We start from the raw sequence: 19589 nt of genomic DNA, 5'->3' as shown, positions 1-19589 counted from the left end.
GTACAAGATTTGTATATGTGTTTTTTCTTTTACAATTTTTATGTCTGTTACGTATCTGTTTTTCTTATCAGTTTACATTGGCTTGGGTATCCAGTATAATGCTGAATAGAAGTGTTTTGAGAGGAAATCTTGCCTTATTCTTAAAAAGTGCATATTCATTCACCATTAAGTATGATGTTTACTGTAGATGTGTCATAGATGCCTTTTATCAGTTTAAGTTCCTTTATACTCCTATTGCTAAAAGTTTTTTTAGTGAATAGTTTTGGATGTTGTCAGATGATTTTCCTATAATGATAATGGGACTTTTGTTCTTTATCTGTGAATCTATTGAATTACAGTCCTTCATTTTTTCATTGGTAAAACCTGCTTCCTTTCCTGGGATAAAATGTACGAGGACATGATTTTTTTTAATTTTTGTAACATGCTGCTGGATTTGACTTGCTGTGTTTTGTTAAGATTTTTTTGCATGTCTGTGTTCATAAGGGTTATTTCGCTATAGTTTTTTGTTGTTCTTCCTGAAATGGTTTTCTATTTTTATTGTCATGATATTGTTGGCCCATAAAGTGAGTTTGGAATTGTTCCTTTTTTTAAAAATTTGACTCTTTGCGACCTCAGGGACTATAGCCCACCAGGCTCCTCCGTCCATGGGATTCTCCAGGCACTAATATACTGGAGTGGGTTGCCATTTCCTTCTCCATTAAAATTTGAGGAAACTATTATGCAAAAATGATGCTAATTCTGTGTAATTGATTGAACTCATCTGTGAAATGTAAATCTCCATGTTACTCTCTCCATACACCTCACCCTCTCCCCCCTCCCCTACCCCCATGTCCATAGGTCTTTTTTCTAGGTCTGTTTTTCCATTGCTGCCCTGAAATTAAATTCATCAGTACCATCTTTTTAGATTTCATATATATGTGTCCATATACAATATTTATATTTCTCTTTCTGACTTACTTCAGTCTGTATAATAGGCTCTAGGTTCTTCCACCTCATTAGAATTGCCTCAAATGTGTTCCTTTTTATGGCTGAGTAGTAGTCCGTTTTATATATATACCACAGCTTCTTTCGGAGAAGGGAATGCCACCCCACTCCAGTACTCTTGCCTGGAAAATCCCATGGGCAGAGGAGCCTGGTGGGCTGTAGTCCATGGAGTTGCGAAGAGTCGGACACGACTGAGCAACTTCACTTTAACTTTTCACTTTCATGCATTGGAGAAGGAAATGGCAACCCACTCCAGTGTTCTTGCCTGGAGAATCCCAGGGATGGGGGAGCCTGGTAGGCTGCCGTCTATGGGGTCGCACAGAGTCGGACACGACTGAAGTGACTTAGCAGCAACAGCTTCTTTATCCAGTCATCTGTTGATGGACATCTAGGTTGCTTTCATGTTCTCGTTATTGTAAATAGTACTGCAATGAACATTGGGGGTGAATGTGTCTTTTTCAATTGTGTTTTTCTAATTTTTTAATGTAGAAGCAGAAGTGATTAATTTGAAATCTCACACCAACAGTAAAGAATCTGCCTGCAGTGTGGGTGACCTGGGTTTGATCCCTGGATTGGGAAGATCCCCTAGAGGAGGGCATGGCAACACACTCCAGTGTTCTTGTCTGGAGAACCCCATGGACAGACAAGTCTGGCAAGCTATAGTCAGACATCATTGCACACACAGATGTGGATTCAAATACAATTTCCCCTTCCTCCTTAGTAATATAAGTATTTAATGCTATATATTTCCCGAAAGCACTCTTTGAAGAAAGCTGAGCACCGAAGAATTTATGCTTTTGAACTGTGGTGTTGGAGAAGACTCTTGAGAGTCCCTTGGACTGCAAGGAGATCCAACCAGTCCATTCTAAAGGAGATCAGTCCTGGGTGTTCTTTGGAAGGACTGATGCTGAATCTGAAATTCCAATACTTTGGCCACCTCATGTGAACAGTTGACTCATTGGAAAAGACCCTGACGCTGGGAGGGATTGGTGGCAGGAGGAGAAGGGGATGACAGAGGATGAGGTGGCTGGATGCCATCACCAACTCGATGGACATGAGTTTAAGTGAACTCCGGGAGTTGGTGATGGACAGGGAGGCCTGGCGAGCTGTGATTCATGGGGTAACAAAGAGTCAGACACGACTGAGCAACTGAACTGAACTGAAAGCACTCTTTTACTGTATCCCATAAGTTTTGATATGTTATGTATTCCTATTTATAGAGATAAAAAGTAATTTTCCCTGTGACTCTTTTGACCCACAATTTACTTAGAATAGGGACTTCCCTGGTGGCTCAGATGGTAAAGCATCTGTCTACAATGCGGGAGACCTGGGTTCAATCCCTGGGTTGGGAAGATCCCCTGGAGAAAGAAATGGCAAACCACTGCAGTACTATTGCCTGGAAAATCCCATGGACAGAGAAGCCTTGTAGGCTACAGCCCATGGGTTCACAAAGAGTCAGACACGACTGAGGGACTTCACTTTCACTTTTACTTAGAATAACATTCCAGATATTTTGTTAATTTTTTCCTCTTATGTATTTTTATTGATTTTTTTGCTTAATTCCACTGTGTTCTAAATTTTCAACTTTATTGAGAATTCATTTATAGCCCATGATATTCTCATTCTGATGAATATTTGATGTGTTTTTGAAATGTGTTGCTTGATAGAGTGATTTATTTGCCTCTGTAACAATTAGATTGTACTTAGTCACTCAGTTGTGTCTGACTCTTTGAGACCCCATGGACTATAGCCCATCTTGCTCCTCTGTCCCTGGGATTCTCCAGGCAAGAATACTGGAGTGGCTTGCCATGCTCTCCTCCAGGGGATCTTCCCGACCCAGGGACTGAACTCAGGTCTCCCACATTGAAGGTGAACTCTTTGCCATCTGAACCAGCAGGGAAGCCCAACAATTAAGTTGATTGATAATGAGGGATTGAGCTGTATACCAAAATTTGAGGATGCTCAAGTCACATAGTTGGCTCTCTGTATCCAGGGCACCTGCTTTCAAGGATTCAACCAACTGAGAGGATCTTGTAGTACTGTAGTATTTATTGGGAGAAAAAAATTCCATGTCTTCCTTCAGGGAGTGGCTCTTAAGGTTCTAGTATTTATTTTCTTTTCACATTTAGTGTTTTCTCTAGAGTTTAAAATATGCATTCTTAACTTATCACTCTGTACCTTGAAATAATATAATACTTCAAGTATAGTGTATGAGTATCTTTTAAAAGTGTACTTACATTTCTCCTTTCTTGTCATTTGTAATCTTTCTGTCATTGGTTTTATTTTCATGGGTTATAAATTCCTTAATGCATTATTATTTTTTGCTTTCGATAGTTTTCTTTTAAAGAGTTTTCAAAATGAGAAAAAAGAATGTCTTTTGTATTTAACAACAGTATTAACAATTCTGCCTCTCTTTGGTTTTTCTGTGACATTTCAAATTTCCATTTGGTATTGTTTTCCTTTGGTTGAAAGAACTTACTTTAACATTTTTTATAGTAAAAGTCTGTGGGCAGCAGACTCTCTCAGCTTTTATTTGTCTGCAGAAGTCTTTACTTTGTTTTTTATTTATGAAATATGTTAGTGTTTTCAGTGTTTGGCTGAGAATTAGAATTTAAAAGCATATTGTAGTTTGGCAGTTAACAGATTTAGTTCTCCTTCAAAGATCAACTGGCTCCTTACTAGCTCAATGTATTTATTATCTTTGCTTGTGTAGTCTTATAAAACAATTAGAAAGTAATGGTTGTACTGCTTTTAATGAAGTGCATTTTGTTTAATATATACTTTATAGAAGGCACTTACTATGTGATAGTCATTCCCCTTGTTTTTTTCCTCCCTTCCCTAGAGTTTTTATGGATGGTATTTGTAGCAGCAATTGTTGTATTCTTGGGTATAGTTATTTCTATACCACAGAAAGATCGTCAATATAAACTACTTCTAGAGAGGCCTGGTGGAAAGAAACAGGAAAAAACAATTTTTTTTCTATTTTTCTTGCCTTGGTTTGTTGGGTATAGGATCATTAATTTTTATTGTGTTCATGTCCAAATTATAGTCATTTATTATACATGTTAATGTATAGCACCATATCTGGAAGGGTAGATGACTGGTGGAAATACATATTTATGTCTTGTGGATGATCTGTCTGGTAATGATATACTGCTTAATTCTTTATGATATTGAAAAGAGAATTCTGATGCTGACACTGGCTTAGGGACCTTGGGAAGCTTACTTAACTTATGCTCACCTCAGTTTCCTTGCTTAAAGTTCTCATCTTAGAGTTATTAGAATAAATGAGGCTATATGCTTTAATTACTCAAGACATAACATGTTCACAAAATGGTGGTTCTTCATTATCTTGTTTTTTACTTTTTTATTTCTTTGTAAAATTACAGACATGTATGAGGCTTCCCAGGTAGCTCAGTGGTAAATAATTCACCTGCCTATGCAGGAGATGCAGGTTCAATCCCTGAATCTGCATGGAAAGATCCCTTGCAGGAGTAAATGGCAGCCCACTCTAGTGTTCTTGACTGGGAAATCTCATGGACAGAAGGAGCCTGGTGGGCTACAGACCATGAGGTCACAAAGAGTCAAACGTGACTGAAGCAACTGAGCACAGCTTTATACTGAAGATCAATTCTTTAGAAAACGTTAATTCAAGAGCTTTATAATTTCTAAAAGTAATTTGATTGGCTAAAGTAGAAGACGTCTATATACTAATAGAAAACAAAACATAAGCTGAAAGACAGAATAGAGGATGGAGATAAGACAAAAGTAGTTATCAGATTTTGAAGAGAAAATTATTTTTTTTCTTTTGATAGGCCATTCTTTCCTGTCACTTCGTCTGTCTCATAAATTTTTTTTGAAAATTGGACGTTTTGAATATTGTTAAGTGGAAACTGAAAATTAAATTCTTTTCCTTACTCTCTCGTGTTTGTAATTAATATTGTGGGTTGTTAGTGCTATTAAGAAAAAGACAATTATCTTCCTTTTATTTTGCTGTGTGCTGGAGATTTCTTCAATACTTAGGCTGTTTACATCTCTGCCATAGCTTTTACTTCTACTAGTGTAGAACCTAAAGGTCAGCTACAAATGAAATCTTAAAGTCTTTGTAAGCCTTTTCTGAATGTGTGACCTGCTCTGGGCATACATGTGGCTTTCTGGATTACCCAGTATACACCGTATACCCACAATTGCCTTGTTTCTCCATATCTTCCTTCCCAGGCTTCTAGATCTGTCTATTGCTTGTGTCAAGTGTTGTCTTGCTCCAGACTGCTGCAGGTAATATGTGTGACTTTAAATGCTTTTAGCAAAAGTGTCCTAACTCTTGAGATGTTATGAGTTGGGTAAAGCAAAGAGAATCCTTTGGATCTAACCTTGAGGGAGCTGCCAGTCAGGTTTAGACTCACAGTTCTTTGAGAATAAGGTCCTTAGTGCTCCCTTTGGAACTAGCAACCCTCACCATGGTGCAGGCTGGAGTCCTTGTAACTACGGAAGTCTGGGCTATGGAGGATTGAAGGTGGGATAGTGCTTTTCACCACAAAACAACAACTTCTTTTTAACCAAGTCTTCCTTTGGTTATTGTACATTTTTTACTTTATTTCAGAAAATTTCAGAAGTTAATGTGCCAGTTTTTCCAGATCATTAGTATGTTTGTTTCTTTCTGTCTGTCTCTCTTTCTTTTTTAGGAGGATATACTGCCCAGTCTGCTGTTTCTTGGTGACATCATTTCCAACATTCTTTTCCAAAGGAAGATGTTGTAACTGATTTCACTTGAAAATAGAATCTGGAAGTGAAAACATATTTAAGCCTGATTTTAATAACTAAAAATTGTGTGTTGAATAGTTAGCCTCTTACTTAGACAGTAATGTCTCCTGAATTTTGCCTGTGAAACCTTACATATTTTCTAAGTGATAAAAGAAGAAAAAGTAAGGCAACCAAAGGATATAAACAAGAAGGAGGAAACATTTTCTTTGACTTTGTGATCATCTCTGGAATATTAAAAGTTATATAGCATTAAGAGCAATTCATTGCCCAAAGAGAAAAGTGGATTATGGTAGTAGAAAGTCTGGCTTACAACCTGATGATGGACCATGAGTTTGTGAAGTCCTCCTGCCAGCCTGCTTCCTTCCTTCTTCCTCTTATCTGGCCATCTTTTCATTCCATGTTAAATATTGAGTAGTTTGCATAGGTTTGTCAGTGTGCCAGTAATCTGGATAAGGTTGATAGATAAGAAATAGTCTTTACCCTTACAAAGCTTACTGTAAAGTGAGGGTTAGAAAGAAATTTATAAACATCTGGGATATACTGAAATGATTGTGGTGATATAGATAGGTTGTAATGAGAATTCAGGGAAAGGCTCTGTTTGTAGTTAGTAGGGGAGGACTTTCTGCATTAAGTTGTACTTAAACTGATATTTGGAGGCTTCAGTTCTGTTCAGTTCAGTTGCTCAGTCATGTCCAACTCTTTGCGACCCATGGACCACAGCACGCCAGGCTTCCCTGTCTATCACCAACTCTCGGAGCTTACTCAAGCTTATGTCCATCGAGTCAGTGATGCTATCCAACCATCTGTCTCATCCTCTTTTGTCCCCTTATCCTCCTGCCTTCGATCTTTTCCAGCATCAGGGTCTTTTCTAAGGAGTTAGTTCTTCGCATCAGGTGGCCAAAGTATTGGAGTTTAAGTATTTCAGTTTCAACATCAGTCCTTCCAATGAATATTCAGGACTGATTTCCTTTAGGATTGACTCCAACACTCACTTCCGTACATGACTACTGGAAAAACCATAGCTTAGACTAGACAGACCTTTGTTGGCAAAGTAATGTCTCTGCTTTTTAATATGCTCTCTAGGTTGGTCATTTGGAGGCTTAATGGAAGTTAAAATTAGAAGTTGGGAGAGAGCCCTATCTCATGCATAGGGAATAACATTATAAAGAGTTTTAAAGGACTTGCCTGGTGGTCTGGTGTTTAAGAATCTGCATTGTAATGCAGGGGATGTGGTTTCTTTCAATCCCTGATTGGGGAACTAAGATACCACATGCAGTGGGGCAGCTAAGCCCGCCTGCCACAACTGGAGCACCCATGTGCTGCAACTAAGACTAGATACAAGCCAAATAAATAAATATTTGTTTTAAAAAGAGTTTTAGGTGAAATGAGAAATGGCATTAAAGAAATGTTCTTTATGATAGTAGCTAGGGACTGGGCAGTAGAGGAAGCTGAATATGGGATGCTGAATTGGGGCTTTATAAGCAACAGGACTGGAAAAGGTCAGTTTTCATTCCAATCCCAAAGAAAGGCAATGCCAAAGAATGCTCAAACTACCACACAGTTGCACTCATCTCACACGCTACTCAAAATTCTCCAAGTCAGGCTTCAGCAGTACGTGAACCGTGAACTTCCAGATGTTCAAGATGGTTTTAGAAAAGGCAGAGGAACCAGAGATCAAATTGCCAACATCCGCTGGATCATCGAAAAAGCAAGAGAGTTCCAGAAAACATCTATTTCTGCTTTATTGACTATGCCAAAACCTTTTACTGTGTGGATCAAAATAAACTGTGGAAAATTCTGAAAGAGATGGGAATACCAGACTACCTGACCTGCCTCTTGAGAAACTTGTATGCAGGTCATGAAGCAACAGTTAGAACTGAACGTGGAAAAACAGTCTGGTTCCAAATAGGAAAAGGAGTATATCAAGGCTGTATCTTGTCACCCTGCTTATTTAACTTCTGTGCAGAGTACATCATGAGAAACACTGGACTGGATGAAGCACAAGGTGGAATCAAGATTGCTGGGAGAAATATCAATAACCTCAGATATGCAGATGACACCATCCTTATGGCAGAAAGTGAAGAACTAAAGAGCCTCTTGATGAAAGTGAAAGAGTAGAGTGAAGAAGTTGGCTTAAAGCTGAACATTCAGAAAACTAAGACCATGGTATCCAGTCCCATCACTTCATGGCAAATAGGTGGGGAAACAGTGGCTGACTATATTTTGGGGGACTCCAAAATCACTGCAGATGGTGATTGCAGCCATGAAATTAAAAGACACTTGCTCCTTGGAAGGAAAGTTATGACCAACCTAGACAGCATATTAAAAAGCAGAGACATTACTTTGTCAACAAAGGTCTGTCTAATCAAGGCTGTGGTTTTTCCAGTGGTCATGTGTGGATGTGAGAGTTGGAGTATAAAGAAAGCTGAGCACCAAAGAATTGATCCTTTTGAACTGTGGTGTTAGAGAAGACTCTTGAGAGTCCCTTGGAGTGCAAGGAGATCCAACCCGTCCATCCTAAAGGAAATCAGTCCTGGGTGTTCATTGGAAGGACTAATGTTGAAGCTGAAACTCTAATACTTTGGCCACCTGATGTGAAGAACTGACTCCTTAGAAATGACCCTGATGTTGGGAAAGATTGAGGGCAGGAGGAGAAGGGGACAACAGAGGATGAGATGGTTGGATGGCATCACCAACACAATGGACATGAGTTTGGGTAGACTCCAGGAGTTGGTGATGGTCTGAAGACTCCATCTGGTGATGATCAGGGAGGCGTGGCATGCTGCGGGGTCACAAAGAGTTGGACATGACTGATTGACTGAACTGAAGCAATGTTATCTAGCTTAGAGTTTATCCACAGAGTTGCAGAGAAATCCAACAGGTTAATGATTATCCAATTTGATCTAATTAACATAAACTGACTTATTCTTTATGATCCTAATAATCTTTCTAAATAAAAATATTTAAAACTCGATACTTAAAAAATAAAAGATACTTGAATCACTAGTAATTATAAACCATAGAACTTTCAGAAGATAGTACATTTGCAGGCCAGAATTTTATATTCTAAATTTTTATACAATAATTTTTATGCTTTAATGTAAATACAATTTAGTTAACTGAAGAATATTTTTATATATTTTCTTTTTCTTTTTTTTTTATTGCCAGTTTTCGTGTAGTTGGGCCTTCAGTTTTCTTTACTGTGATTTTCTGTCTCTGAATGTTTCATTTCTTACCCACAGAAATCATTTTGTCTTTCCTCATTTTACCCATACACTGTTCTTAAGGCACTGATTTTTTTTTCATAGTGCTACTATGACATGTCCCAGCTCGATTTTTGAAGTTTATACCCTTGACTTCATAACAAGGCATTTCATTACATTTTTTAGTCTAGATTAGAAGTTTGGATCTGCCATTTAACTCATGTGTGACTTTGGTTATATTGCTTACCCTCATTTATCTTCATTTTCCTTTTCTGAAGGCAACTATGTCTTTTCCTCATAGTGTTGTTAAAGAATTGTTTAAATAATGAAGACTGATTGTTTCTACTTTTTCTTGTATGCTTTGCTTGATAAATACTGAACTATTCATTACAAGGGAAGAGTAAATATCTCCCTAATGATGGAATGATAGTTATAAGCAGTTAGCCTCCTTAATACTAATGTGTTAACAACTAATGTGTTAAAAATTAATAGGGTTAGAAAGACCATCTGAAAACATAGGTCCATTCTGTTATAACACATATAATAAATATTGTTACAGTTTCTGGCAGTGAAATCAAGGAGCTGTAACTGTTTTTTTTGTTTTTTTGTTTGTAATTAAGTGATGTATAGAACGGGGCATTTTTTTTTTAAAATTGTGAAAGATGGAAACTTAGGCTTCACATAATAGCCTGATTGTTAGAATTAAACATTATAATTGTTCATTCCTTTAAAAACAGAGTGTTTTTTCTTTTTTACCACTGAGCCCATTTCTGCTACTAATACATTTGATAATGTTTCTTAATTATACTAGATTCTATTTAAGCATTTACAGCTAATTAAGGAGATCAGTCTGAAGAATTTGTCAGTGTTCTTCCATTTTAGTGTATGCTAATTTTACATAGATTTATTCTGAGGCTCACAGAATTAAACATTGGAATCTACTTTTTTTAGTTCAGTCAGTAAGTTGTCCACGTCATTCTTTTTCAACCTATTTTGTTTCTCTGTATGGTTTGATTCTAGAGAACCTCTTCTGAGTTACTAATCATAGGTCTACAAGTTGACAGTAGTGACCCAATTCATTTGGATATATAAATATGAATAAATAAGCAGTTCTTGGTTTGAAGATGGCATAGTGAAACTGTTGCTTGAGTTGGTTTTGCTAGATTGACAAGTAATATCTAAGGGAGTACACAGTACATAATAATTTATCATTTACCAGAAACATAAAGGTTACCCTGGCTGTTTCTTTGTACTTTAGATGTGTGTGATCAGATGACTATGTTTTTTACCTCAAAGTTGGGGTTAGAGAACAAGTAATATCTAATTTTAAGTCCTTGATTGAATGCTCCTGACTTTGTTGCTATGTGCTTATAACCCAGCTACTTTATTTATTTAATCTTCACAACAGCCTGTTGGCTAGGAACTTTTATTCCCGTATGTAGCATCATTAAGGGTCACATAGCAAATGAGTAGTACAGCAAAAATCAGCATACAGGAAATCTGAATTCAGAGCCAATCTCTTACCCTTGCTCATAGCTATTTTTGTTAATAAACCAGAAATAGTAGGGGGAGTTGAAATTGTTTGCCATGTAGAAATAAAACCAAGGTTTAATCAGAGAAAATATTTAGTTCAGTAAAAGATCAGAAGTCAGCATAACGGTTATAGTCTCTTATAAAATTGAATTTTGGAGCTGTTACAAAGAAAATATGTATACAGAGTATAATATTTCACAATTTGAGAATACTTTGTTTTTAAACTCTTAAATTTTAGAAGACTTTTAAAATGTTCTTAGATGAGATTTTATTGCTTTTGTGAAGTTTTATAAAGAAAGACTTAGTGGATTTTGATCCTGGGTTCTCTATCTACTAGTTTTGTGAAATTTTTTCATGTTGCTTGAATTTTCTGTACCTGTGATTCCTTATCTGTAAAATGAAGATAATAATACGGTTCTTTGTTAAGCACTTAGAATAAGTACTAAACGACATATGAAGTTCGGTTCAGTTCAGTCGCTCAGTTGTGTCCAACTCTTTGCAACCCCCTGAACTGCAGCATGCCAGGCTTCCCTGTCCATCACCAGCTCCCGGAGCTCACTCAAATTTATGTGCATTGAGTCAGTGATGCCATCCAACCATCTCATCCTCTGCTGTCACCTCTCCTGCCCTCAGTCTTTCACAGCATGAGGGTCTTTTCCAGTGAGTCAGTTCTTTACAGTCAGCTTCTACATCAGTCCTTCCAATCAATATTCAGGACTGATTTCCTTCAGGATGGACTGGTTGGATCTCCTTGCAGTCCAGGGAACTCTCAAGAGTCTTCTCCAACATCACAGTTCAAAAGCATAAATTCTTTGGTGTTCAGCTTTCTTTATGGTCCAACTCTCCCATCCATACAATACACGACTAAATGAACCTTTGTCGGCAAAGTAATGTCTCTGCTTTTTAATATGCTCTCTAGGTTGGTCTTAGCTTTTCTTCCAAGGAGCAAACATCTTATAATTTCATGGCTGCAGTCACCATCTACAGTGATTTTGGAGCCCAAAAAAGTAAAGTCTGCCACTGTTTCCATTGTTTCCCCATCTATTTGCCCTGAAGTGATGGGACTGGATGCCATGATCTTCATTTTTTGAATGAGTTTTAAGCCAGCTTTTTCATTCTCCTCTTTCACTTTCATCAAGAGCCTCTTTAGTTTCTAGCATAAGGGTGATGTCATTGGCATATCTGAGGTTATTGATATTTCTCCCGGCAATCTTGGTTCCAGCTTGTGCTTCATCCAGTCCAGCATTTCTCATCATGTACTCTTCATATAAGTTAAATAAGGTTAAGTAGTTTGTTATTATTGCAATTATTTTCCCATCTATATTATATTATGTGCTCACCTTTCATGGATGGAAAATTAATTCCACTTCTTGAGTCTAATCTCTAGTCCCTAATCTTATCTTCCTTTATTTCCTCTTTCTCAGCTACTCACTATTTATGTCTTCTTTTATACTTTATATAATTTGTAAGCCAACTTCAACCTTTTTTGAAGGTTGAATCTAAAAATAGATTATATGTAAATACAAATATACATTTTTATTTCTAGAATTTAGCACTGTTAGTGCATGGGCTTTTTGTGTCCACAGATACACTTCTATTTCTTAGAACAGGAAGTTCTAGTCTTTAATAAATAAAATATCTATTGAATAAGGAAATGAATGACTTCAAATTTGTCATATATTTTGTATATGCCTATTATCTTCTGCCTAAATTTCCTATTCTCTAGATCAAAAAGATACCCAAGTTGTTAATGTTTTTCTTAACAATGGTACTGATTACTGAATAAACTAATTCATGTGTGATTTGACCAGTATAGAATTAAGAGGATCATCATATCTTTTATTCCATGTGTATTTGTCTGTCACGGTACTTAAAGTAGCATTTAGGAGGGACAGCAGTACTTATGACTCACTTGGCATAATGTCACAAGTCAAACACGTTGCCACCTTTCCCAGTTTACATGTTGTGTTTTTTTTTTTTTTTACGTACCACTGGATATTAGGTATTTCTCTTTTAAACAATTTTACGATTAATTCTTTCAACATTTATTATAAGTTTGCTAATATAGTTTCTTATTTCTTCATATTCTATACATGGATATTAGACCCAGTTATTCTTTTTTTTGTTACATCTTTTTTGTCAGTCTAGTAATATAAAAGAAAATGAATTTCCATGTCTTGACATTCATCTTTAGTGATCTGCATCTTCTAGTATTTATCCCTTTTCAGAGTCAGTGCCTTTTTAAGAAGATTTGTCCTAGAACTTACCTCTTAGTCATTTGTTATACTTTGCTCTGTTCTTCCAGATTTGAAATTGCCTTTTCCCATTTGAAAGAAAGAAAAATTCTCTTAGACAGTTTTATTTCTTACAGTGCCTTTCACTTATCTGTCGTGACATTTTTTTCTAATCAGAATTAGTTTTCGACTAGAAGACTTGAAATTTTTTAGACTCTTAATATGTTTATGCTAGCTAAATATTTGTTTTGTTGTATAGATAACCTCTCATATTATCATTAGTGATTTTTTTCTGTTTCTTTTCAGCTGGTTGGTGGAGAATTTGACTTGGAGATGAACTTTATTATCCAAGATGCTGAGAGCATAACATGCATGACAGAGCTTTTGGAACACTGTGATGTCACATGTCAAGCAGAAATATGGAGCATGTTTACAGCCATCCTACGAAAAAGTGTTCGGAATTTACAGACTAGTACAGAAGTTGGGCTCATTGAGCAAGTATTGCTGAAAATGAGTGCTGTAGATGACATGATAGCAGGTATGGGATTATCTGATAGGAAAGTTTAATTTAAATATTCATATACTTCTCTTATTCTCTAGTTTAATATAGGTTTGTTGAAGCTATCTTGTTTTAAAATAGATAAGTCAAGATGTATTGGAAATGTGCTGTTTATATTAAGGGAAAACCTGAAGAATGAAAGATGATTTCTGTATTAGACAGATATAATTGCTATTCTGGTTTTCCGGGTTTCAGAAAATCTGAGTAATGTGGAATAAGTGCTCTGAGATCTATCAGAAAAAGGAACAGTACCTTTCGATGTAGAACTTAAACTTTTACGTAATTAAAATACTACAATACATATTATATTTCTATAAAATTGGTACTTTATTAAAAGTTCTCTGAACTCCATCTTCTTCAGTCTCACATTTATGGGATAGGAAATGCTAAAAGCCTTAGGACAAGCATGTTGTGATTTTTGAAAGTGTCACTCTTACTCTCCTATTTTTTGGAGGAACTTTTGTATTAAATGCAGACATTGTGGATTAGAGTATACAATTTGCATGAAGTTTCAAGATAAAAGTTTTAATAATTTTGTGTTGTTATATGTTATTTGAAATAATAATTTTGATATGTGTAGTTCTTTATCATCAGTCCTTTACTCACATGCAAATCCATTTCCCTCTGTGGTTAGATGCACTTAAGTAAAAATATTTTGAAGGATGATCCCAGAGCACCAGCTATTTCCAGAAAATAAGGAGTTTGTGATGATTCTCTTAAGCCATGAGTCTTTAGCCTAACTTTCTTCTGACATGAAAAGTTTTCATAATTCTAAAAGTGCTACTATAATTCCTCACAATATCTGATCATATCTGCTCCTTAAAAATAATTCAAACACCAGAAAATCCTTATAATGTTTTGCTTTATGGATAATTCATTTTAATATCAGTAGAACAAAATATTAAACAGGAAAGAAGGAATGAAGAATCAAGATCAATGCTTTTTAAAATTTAAACAATATTTCACAATTTGGTTTTTCTTATAGAATATATTAAAATCATTTGTAATTGCTTTCAAGATGGCATGTATCTCTATTTAGAATAATTTAGCATTCTCTGTCTTGGTTACTCATGGTTAACTTGAAAAATAAGAATCAGAATTAAAAGGTATTTTTGATGGAGATATGATACCATTTTGCTAAATTTTAGCATTAGCAGGAATTTATTTGTATAAACTTACAAGTACACATGTTGTATAGAACATCATTTGATCTTTAAATCCTCATATCTGAGTTTAAACCCTTAAAATTCTTTCCCTTTTCTTTCTTTCTTTTTTATAAATAAAGTGCACTTTATAGAGTACACTTTAGAAAGTGAGCCACAATTACTAACATACTGTACATAATTCATGAGTACTGAAGTAAGGTGATAGTAAGCTTGATATTACCAAGAAGCTCCTATCTTCACATTTTCTGTTACATAAAGCCTCTTAGTTCCCTTATCCCTTATTCTCATTAATAATATGGATAACACAAAATTTTCACTTTTTGTTGTTTAAACATTAAAAAAGTGTTAGAAAAATTTCCTCTACCTTACTTTTCAGTAGAGAAAATAAAATCTAGATAACATACTAATGAAGCCCCAGTAACCACCAAAAGGCTACTAAGTTTTCATTCTGAGTATTTTGTAACATGTTACATTAAAAGAGATTCTTTTCATGTAATAATGTTGAAGGTATCACTAGAAGGTGTTTAAACATCTGTTGTAAATTGATAGTATATTTTCATAGTATTTTTTCTCCTTTAAAAGTCTTGTATGAGAAGAGTTTTTATAGTGAAATTAAAACTTGAGGTGCTTGTTTACATTATCTGTATAATAAATAAGAAATTTTAATAATTATGTAATTAAATGCAAATTTAGTAGATTTTTTTTGTGTGACATATGTAGGAGATGAGATAAAGGTTTGGAAATACAATTCTTTTACTGTAGTATGTGTAGACATACCTGAATGAAATCTTCTATGAAGATTTTGCAATTTCAGCTAGTTGCTTTAAAATGCTTAATATAAACTTTTTATCATAGAGATTGCTTACTTACAATGGTGTTATGAGTAAGTCAGTTTATTGATGACTTAACCATATTACATTTCTATTTTGAAATATATACATAATAAATATTTTTGAAGTCTCAAAGTTCAGCTGTTAATCTGTGATATTAAATCATGTATATATCAATAACTAATTATTTCACTTTATCCTAACCAAAACTATTAATTGATGATAAGCTTCTTATAATGTTTATGTGTATTTATTATAACGTGTAGTATCTGAGTTCTTAGTAAGTGCTTTAGAAATTGAGATATGTAGATTTAAATATTTAATATCTTGCAAAGAATGACTCATAGAGGTACTATGACTCACACTGTCTAGAGATGAGAAAGTAATCAGAGACAAGAGATTAAATGTATATTTTTTTCTTATTATCTAGTGAGCCGGTATATCTCTTATATGCACATAATACATTGTCATAATGGATATCACTAGTCAGGGGTTGAAATGGTGTTTCCATTTAGAGACTAGTGGGTAGAAATCAGAGCTCTGAAGACATATTGCCTAGGTTTGAATTTTAACTGTACCTCTTACTAGAGTATGTGCTTTGGCAATGGAATTAAGTTACCTGTGCCTCACTTCCTCATTTTTAGAAGAGGTTAATGATAATACTTAAGCTTGTTACAGGGATTTGTGAAGTTAATGCTTGTAAACCACTTGGAGTGATGCCAGGCAAGGAGTGAGTACTCAGAATTGTTGCTGATGGGCCAGGGGATATTTCAAGAATATATTTTATTAAGAGTAGATAATTCTAAAACAAAATGTGGTCAAACATCAGTTTTCTTTAGAAAATAACAAATTTACAATGTTAAGTCATTGTACCTTTGCATATTTTTGCCTGTCTTTCCCTGCATATAGCAGATTTATGTGCATGTGTGTATATTCTGGGAATTTATAAAATCAAATTTTTATGACTTTGCAAAGAGAACTTAATTGAAATCATAATTCTGGGTGGGAAAAAAGTCTTTAAAGTATTTTTTTCTTATATGATGATTGATACTTGTTAATTTGAGTGGCTATTCATGAGGTCATTTGGCTATAATGGATACCAATATATATGTAGAAATGATGAGATAACTTTTGCTCTTTCTAAAAGTGTATTACCTTGACAGATGACAGCTTATGACTAGAGTTCAGAATAACTTTATTTTCCTTTGAAGATCTTCTAGTTGATATGTTGGGGGTTCTTGCCAGCTACAGCATCACTGTCAAGGAATTGAAGCTTTTGTTCAGCATGCTTCGAGGAGAAAGTGGAATCTGGGTAAGCTGTGGTCAAAGGGAAAAGTATTCAATATCAGTGCATTAATACTTAATGTTCAACAAGTTGTCTCTAGAGAGCTATAAACTTGAATTGGTAATAGAAATTATTCCTCCTAAATAGTTCAGTAAATGATTTTAAAATAATTTTCTCTCTAGTTAGAAAACAGTGTGATGGTAAAGGTGATACATTAGATATTTTTGTTAAATTTGTACAGTGACATTTCTCTTTTTTGTTTCCTTAGCCAAGACATGCAGTAAAATTATTATCCGTTCTTAATCAGATGCCACAAAGACATGGACCTGATACTTTCTTCAATTTCCCTGGTTGTAGTGCTGCGGTAAGTTTTAAATACTTGTTTGTTTTTATTTACTTTAAGTCAATTCTATTATGGCATAATTTACTCACAGTCAATTCAGCAGTTTAAAAAGTACAGTTTGATGAATTTTGAATAATCCCTTCACTGTTACCACAGTCATGATTCAGAACAATTCCATCACTCACCAAAATTTCCTTGTCTCTTTGAAGCCAGTTCCCTCTCCCTGGTCCTCTCCTTTGCAACCTTTGGTTTGTTTTGTGTTTGTATAATTTTACCTTTTTAAAAATTTCATATAAATAAAATCAAATAGTATCTAAGTCTTTTTCTGTCAGCCTTCTTTTACTTAGCTTAATGCTTTTGAGATTATCCACTTTATAATAGATTATCAGGAGTTTATTCTATTCCTTTTATTCCAAGTAGTATTACATTTTATGGATATATACTATAGCTTACTATTCACTAGTTGATGGACTTTGGGGTTTTCAGTTTTTGGTTATTATAAGTAAAACTTTTAGGTCTCGAATGTAGATCTTCTGCAGGTATGTTTTCTTATCTCTTGAGTAAGTACATAAGAGTGGGATTGCTGGGTTTCTTATTAAGTGCATATTTCGTTTCATAATAAACAAGCAAATTGCTTTCTGTAGTGAAAAATTTTGCATTCTCATAAGCAGTATATGAAAATCCCAGTTGATCTGCATCCTGGGCATTCATTTCATTCAGTTCAGTCCTATCTCTTTATTTTGAGACTTGTAAATGGTAGTATAAAAGTAACTCATTGTAGTTTTAATTTTGTGTTGCCCTTATGGGTGATATTGAGCATTTTTCTTGTGTTTATTAGCCATTCTTAAATCTTCTGTGATGTTTGTGTTCAAGTCTTCTGTTCACTTTAAAAAATGTGATTGTTTGTCTTGTCATCTCAAGAGTTCACTATACATCTGGGATCTAAGTTAATTTGGAAATGCATTTGTCAAATATTTTCTCCCAATCTGATGCTTGTCTTTTTATTTTCTTAATATTTCTTGAAGTGCAAAAGATTTTAATTTTGATAAAGTTCAATTAAAATTTTCTTTATTTTATTGCATATGCTTTCTGTAGTCTAAGAATTGGTATAAACCAAGGTTATAGGGTTTTTTCTCTTCTGCATTCTACTGAAAGTTGGTTATATTAGCTCTTCTGTTTAGGTCTTATGTTAGGATCACACAAAGATCCCTTTTGTGTGAATTTTTTAAAATATGGTGTGAAAGAAGATTGGAGGTTAAGTTTTGTTTGTTTTAACATGTGACTGTTAATTATTTCATAACCATTTGTTGAAGCAACAGTTCTTTTCACTTTGGATTGTGTTGATACCTTTCTTGAAAACGGTCTGGCCATTTTTGTGTGAATCTAGTTCTGAATATTCCAGCTCATGAAACACAATATATTTCTCCCTTTGTTTCATTTTCTTTTGATTTTTCAGCATTTTGTAGTTTTTAGCATGCAGGTATTAAACATTTTTGGTTACATTCATTCAGAAATATTCCATATTGTTTTATGTTAATATATAAAAATGCAAAATTTTATTATTGTTGACCTTATATTGTTAGACCTTAATAAACTCACTTACTTGTCCTAGCAAGTTTTAGTAGATACCTTTTAATTGCGTTTCGTACCTTATTTCACTGGCTAGGACCTACAGTTAGTAATCATAACAGTTTTGACTTAGTCTTAGGAAAAGCATTAAATATTGCACCATTACATATGCTATTAGCATTATGTTTTAAGATAATGTCCTTTATCAGGTTGAGGAAATTCACTTCTATTCATATTTGCTGGGCATTTTTTTTCACAATCAGTATGTTAATGTCATTGTTGAATTTCATAAAATACTTTTTCTGATTTTACTGAGATGATCCTATACTTTTTCTTCTTAATCTTATTAATGTGGTGAATTACAGTGACTGATATTTCAGTGTTAAATCACCTTTGCATTCCTAGGAAAAAATCTATTTGATCACAGTGTAACAACCTTTTCATACAATACTGGATTTGATTTGCTAATATATTACTAAGAAATTTTACAGTTATTTTTATGATTGATTTGAGGATACATTTTTCTTTTCCTGTAAAATCTTTCTCCGGTTGTGATCTTAAGAATCATAAACTCATTTCCTCATAAAATGAGTTGGGAAGTATTCATTTCTCTCTATTGAAGAGTTTGTGTAGAATTGATAATACTTACTCTTGAATGTGGGCTTCCCAAGTGGTACTAGTGGTGCAGAATCTGTCTGCCAGTGCAGGAGACCTAAGAGACGCACCTTTGATCCCTGGGTCAGCAGGATCCCCTGGAAGAGGGCATGGCAACACACTCCAGTATTCTTGCCTGGAGGATCCCATGGACAGAGGAGCCTGGTGGGCTATAGTCCATAGGGTGGCAAAGAGTCAGACACTACTGAAGCGACTTAGCACGCACGCGCGCACACACACACACACACACACAGACAGACACACACAGACACACACACTCTCTCTCTCTCTCTCCCTCTCCCTCTCCCTCTCCCTCCCCCCCTCCCCCTCTCTCTCTCTCTCTCTCATGTATGCTAGAATTCACTATTGAAGCCATCTGGGTCTGGGATTTTGTTTGTGAGAAGGTTTTAAATTACAAACTTCATTTCTGTAGTAGATATAGGAAAGTTTTCTGTTTGTTTTGAGTGA

At 34.9% G+C, this 19589-nt stretch overlaps 1 protein-coding gene across 7 annotated transcripts in view; it reads left to right on the top strand.

The window, feature by feature from the left end:
- The window catches only part of NBEA (neurobeachin), a 672618-nt gene that overhangs the window by 80076 nt on the left and 572953 nt on the right, over positions 1 to 19589 (top strand). For all 7 annotated transcript variants that reach the window (XM_040267082.1, XM_040267084.1, XM_040267081.1 and 4 more), the window contains exons 2-4: positions 13022 to 13253; positions 16482 to 16582; positions 16824 to 16919. In XM_040267082.1, coding sequence (XP_040123016.1) covers positions 13022 to 13253; positions 16482 to 16582; positions 16824 to 16919 — 429 coding nt within the window. The remainder of the gene's footprint in view (positions 1 to 13021; positions 13254 to 16481; positions 16583 to 16823; positions 16920 to 19589) is intronic.

This window comes from Oryx dammah, unplaced genomic scaffold, assembly GCF_014754425.2.
Source record: "Oryx dammah isolate SB20612 unplaced genomic scaffold, SCBI_Odam_1.1 HiC_scaffold_24, whole genome shotgun sequence".
NCBI lineage: Eukaryota > Metazoa > Chordata > Mammalia > Artiodactyla > Bovidae > Oryx > Oryx dammah.
Note: the sequence above shows the minus strand (reverse complement) of the source record. Positions and strands in the feature narration are given on the sequence as shown.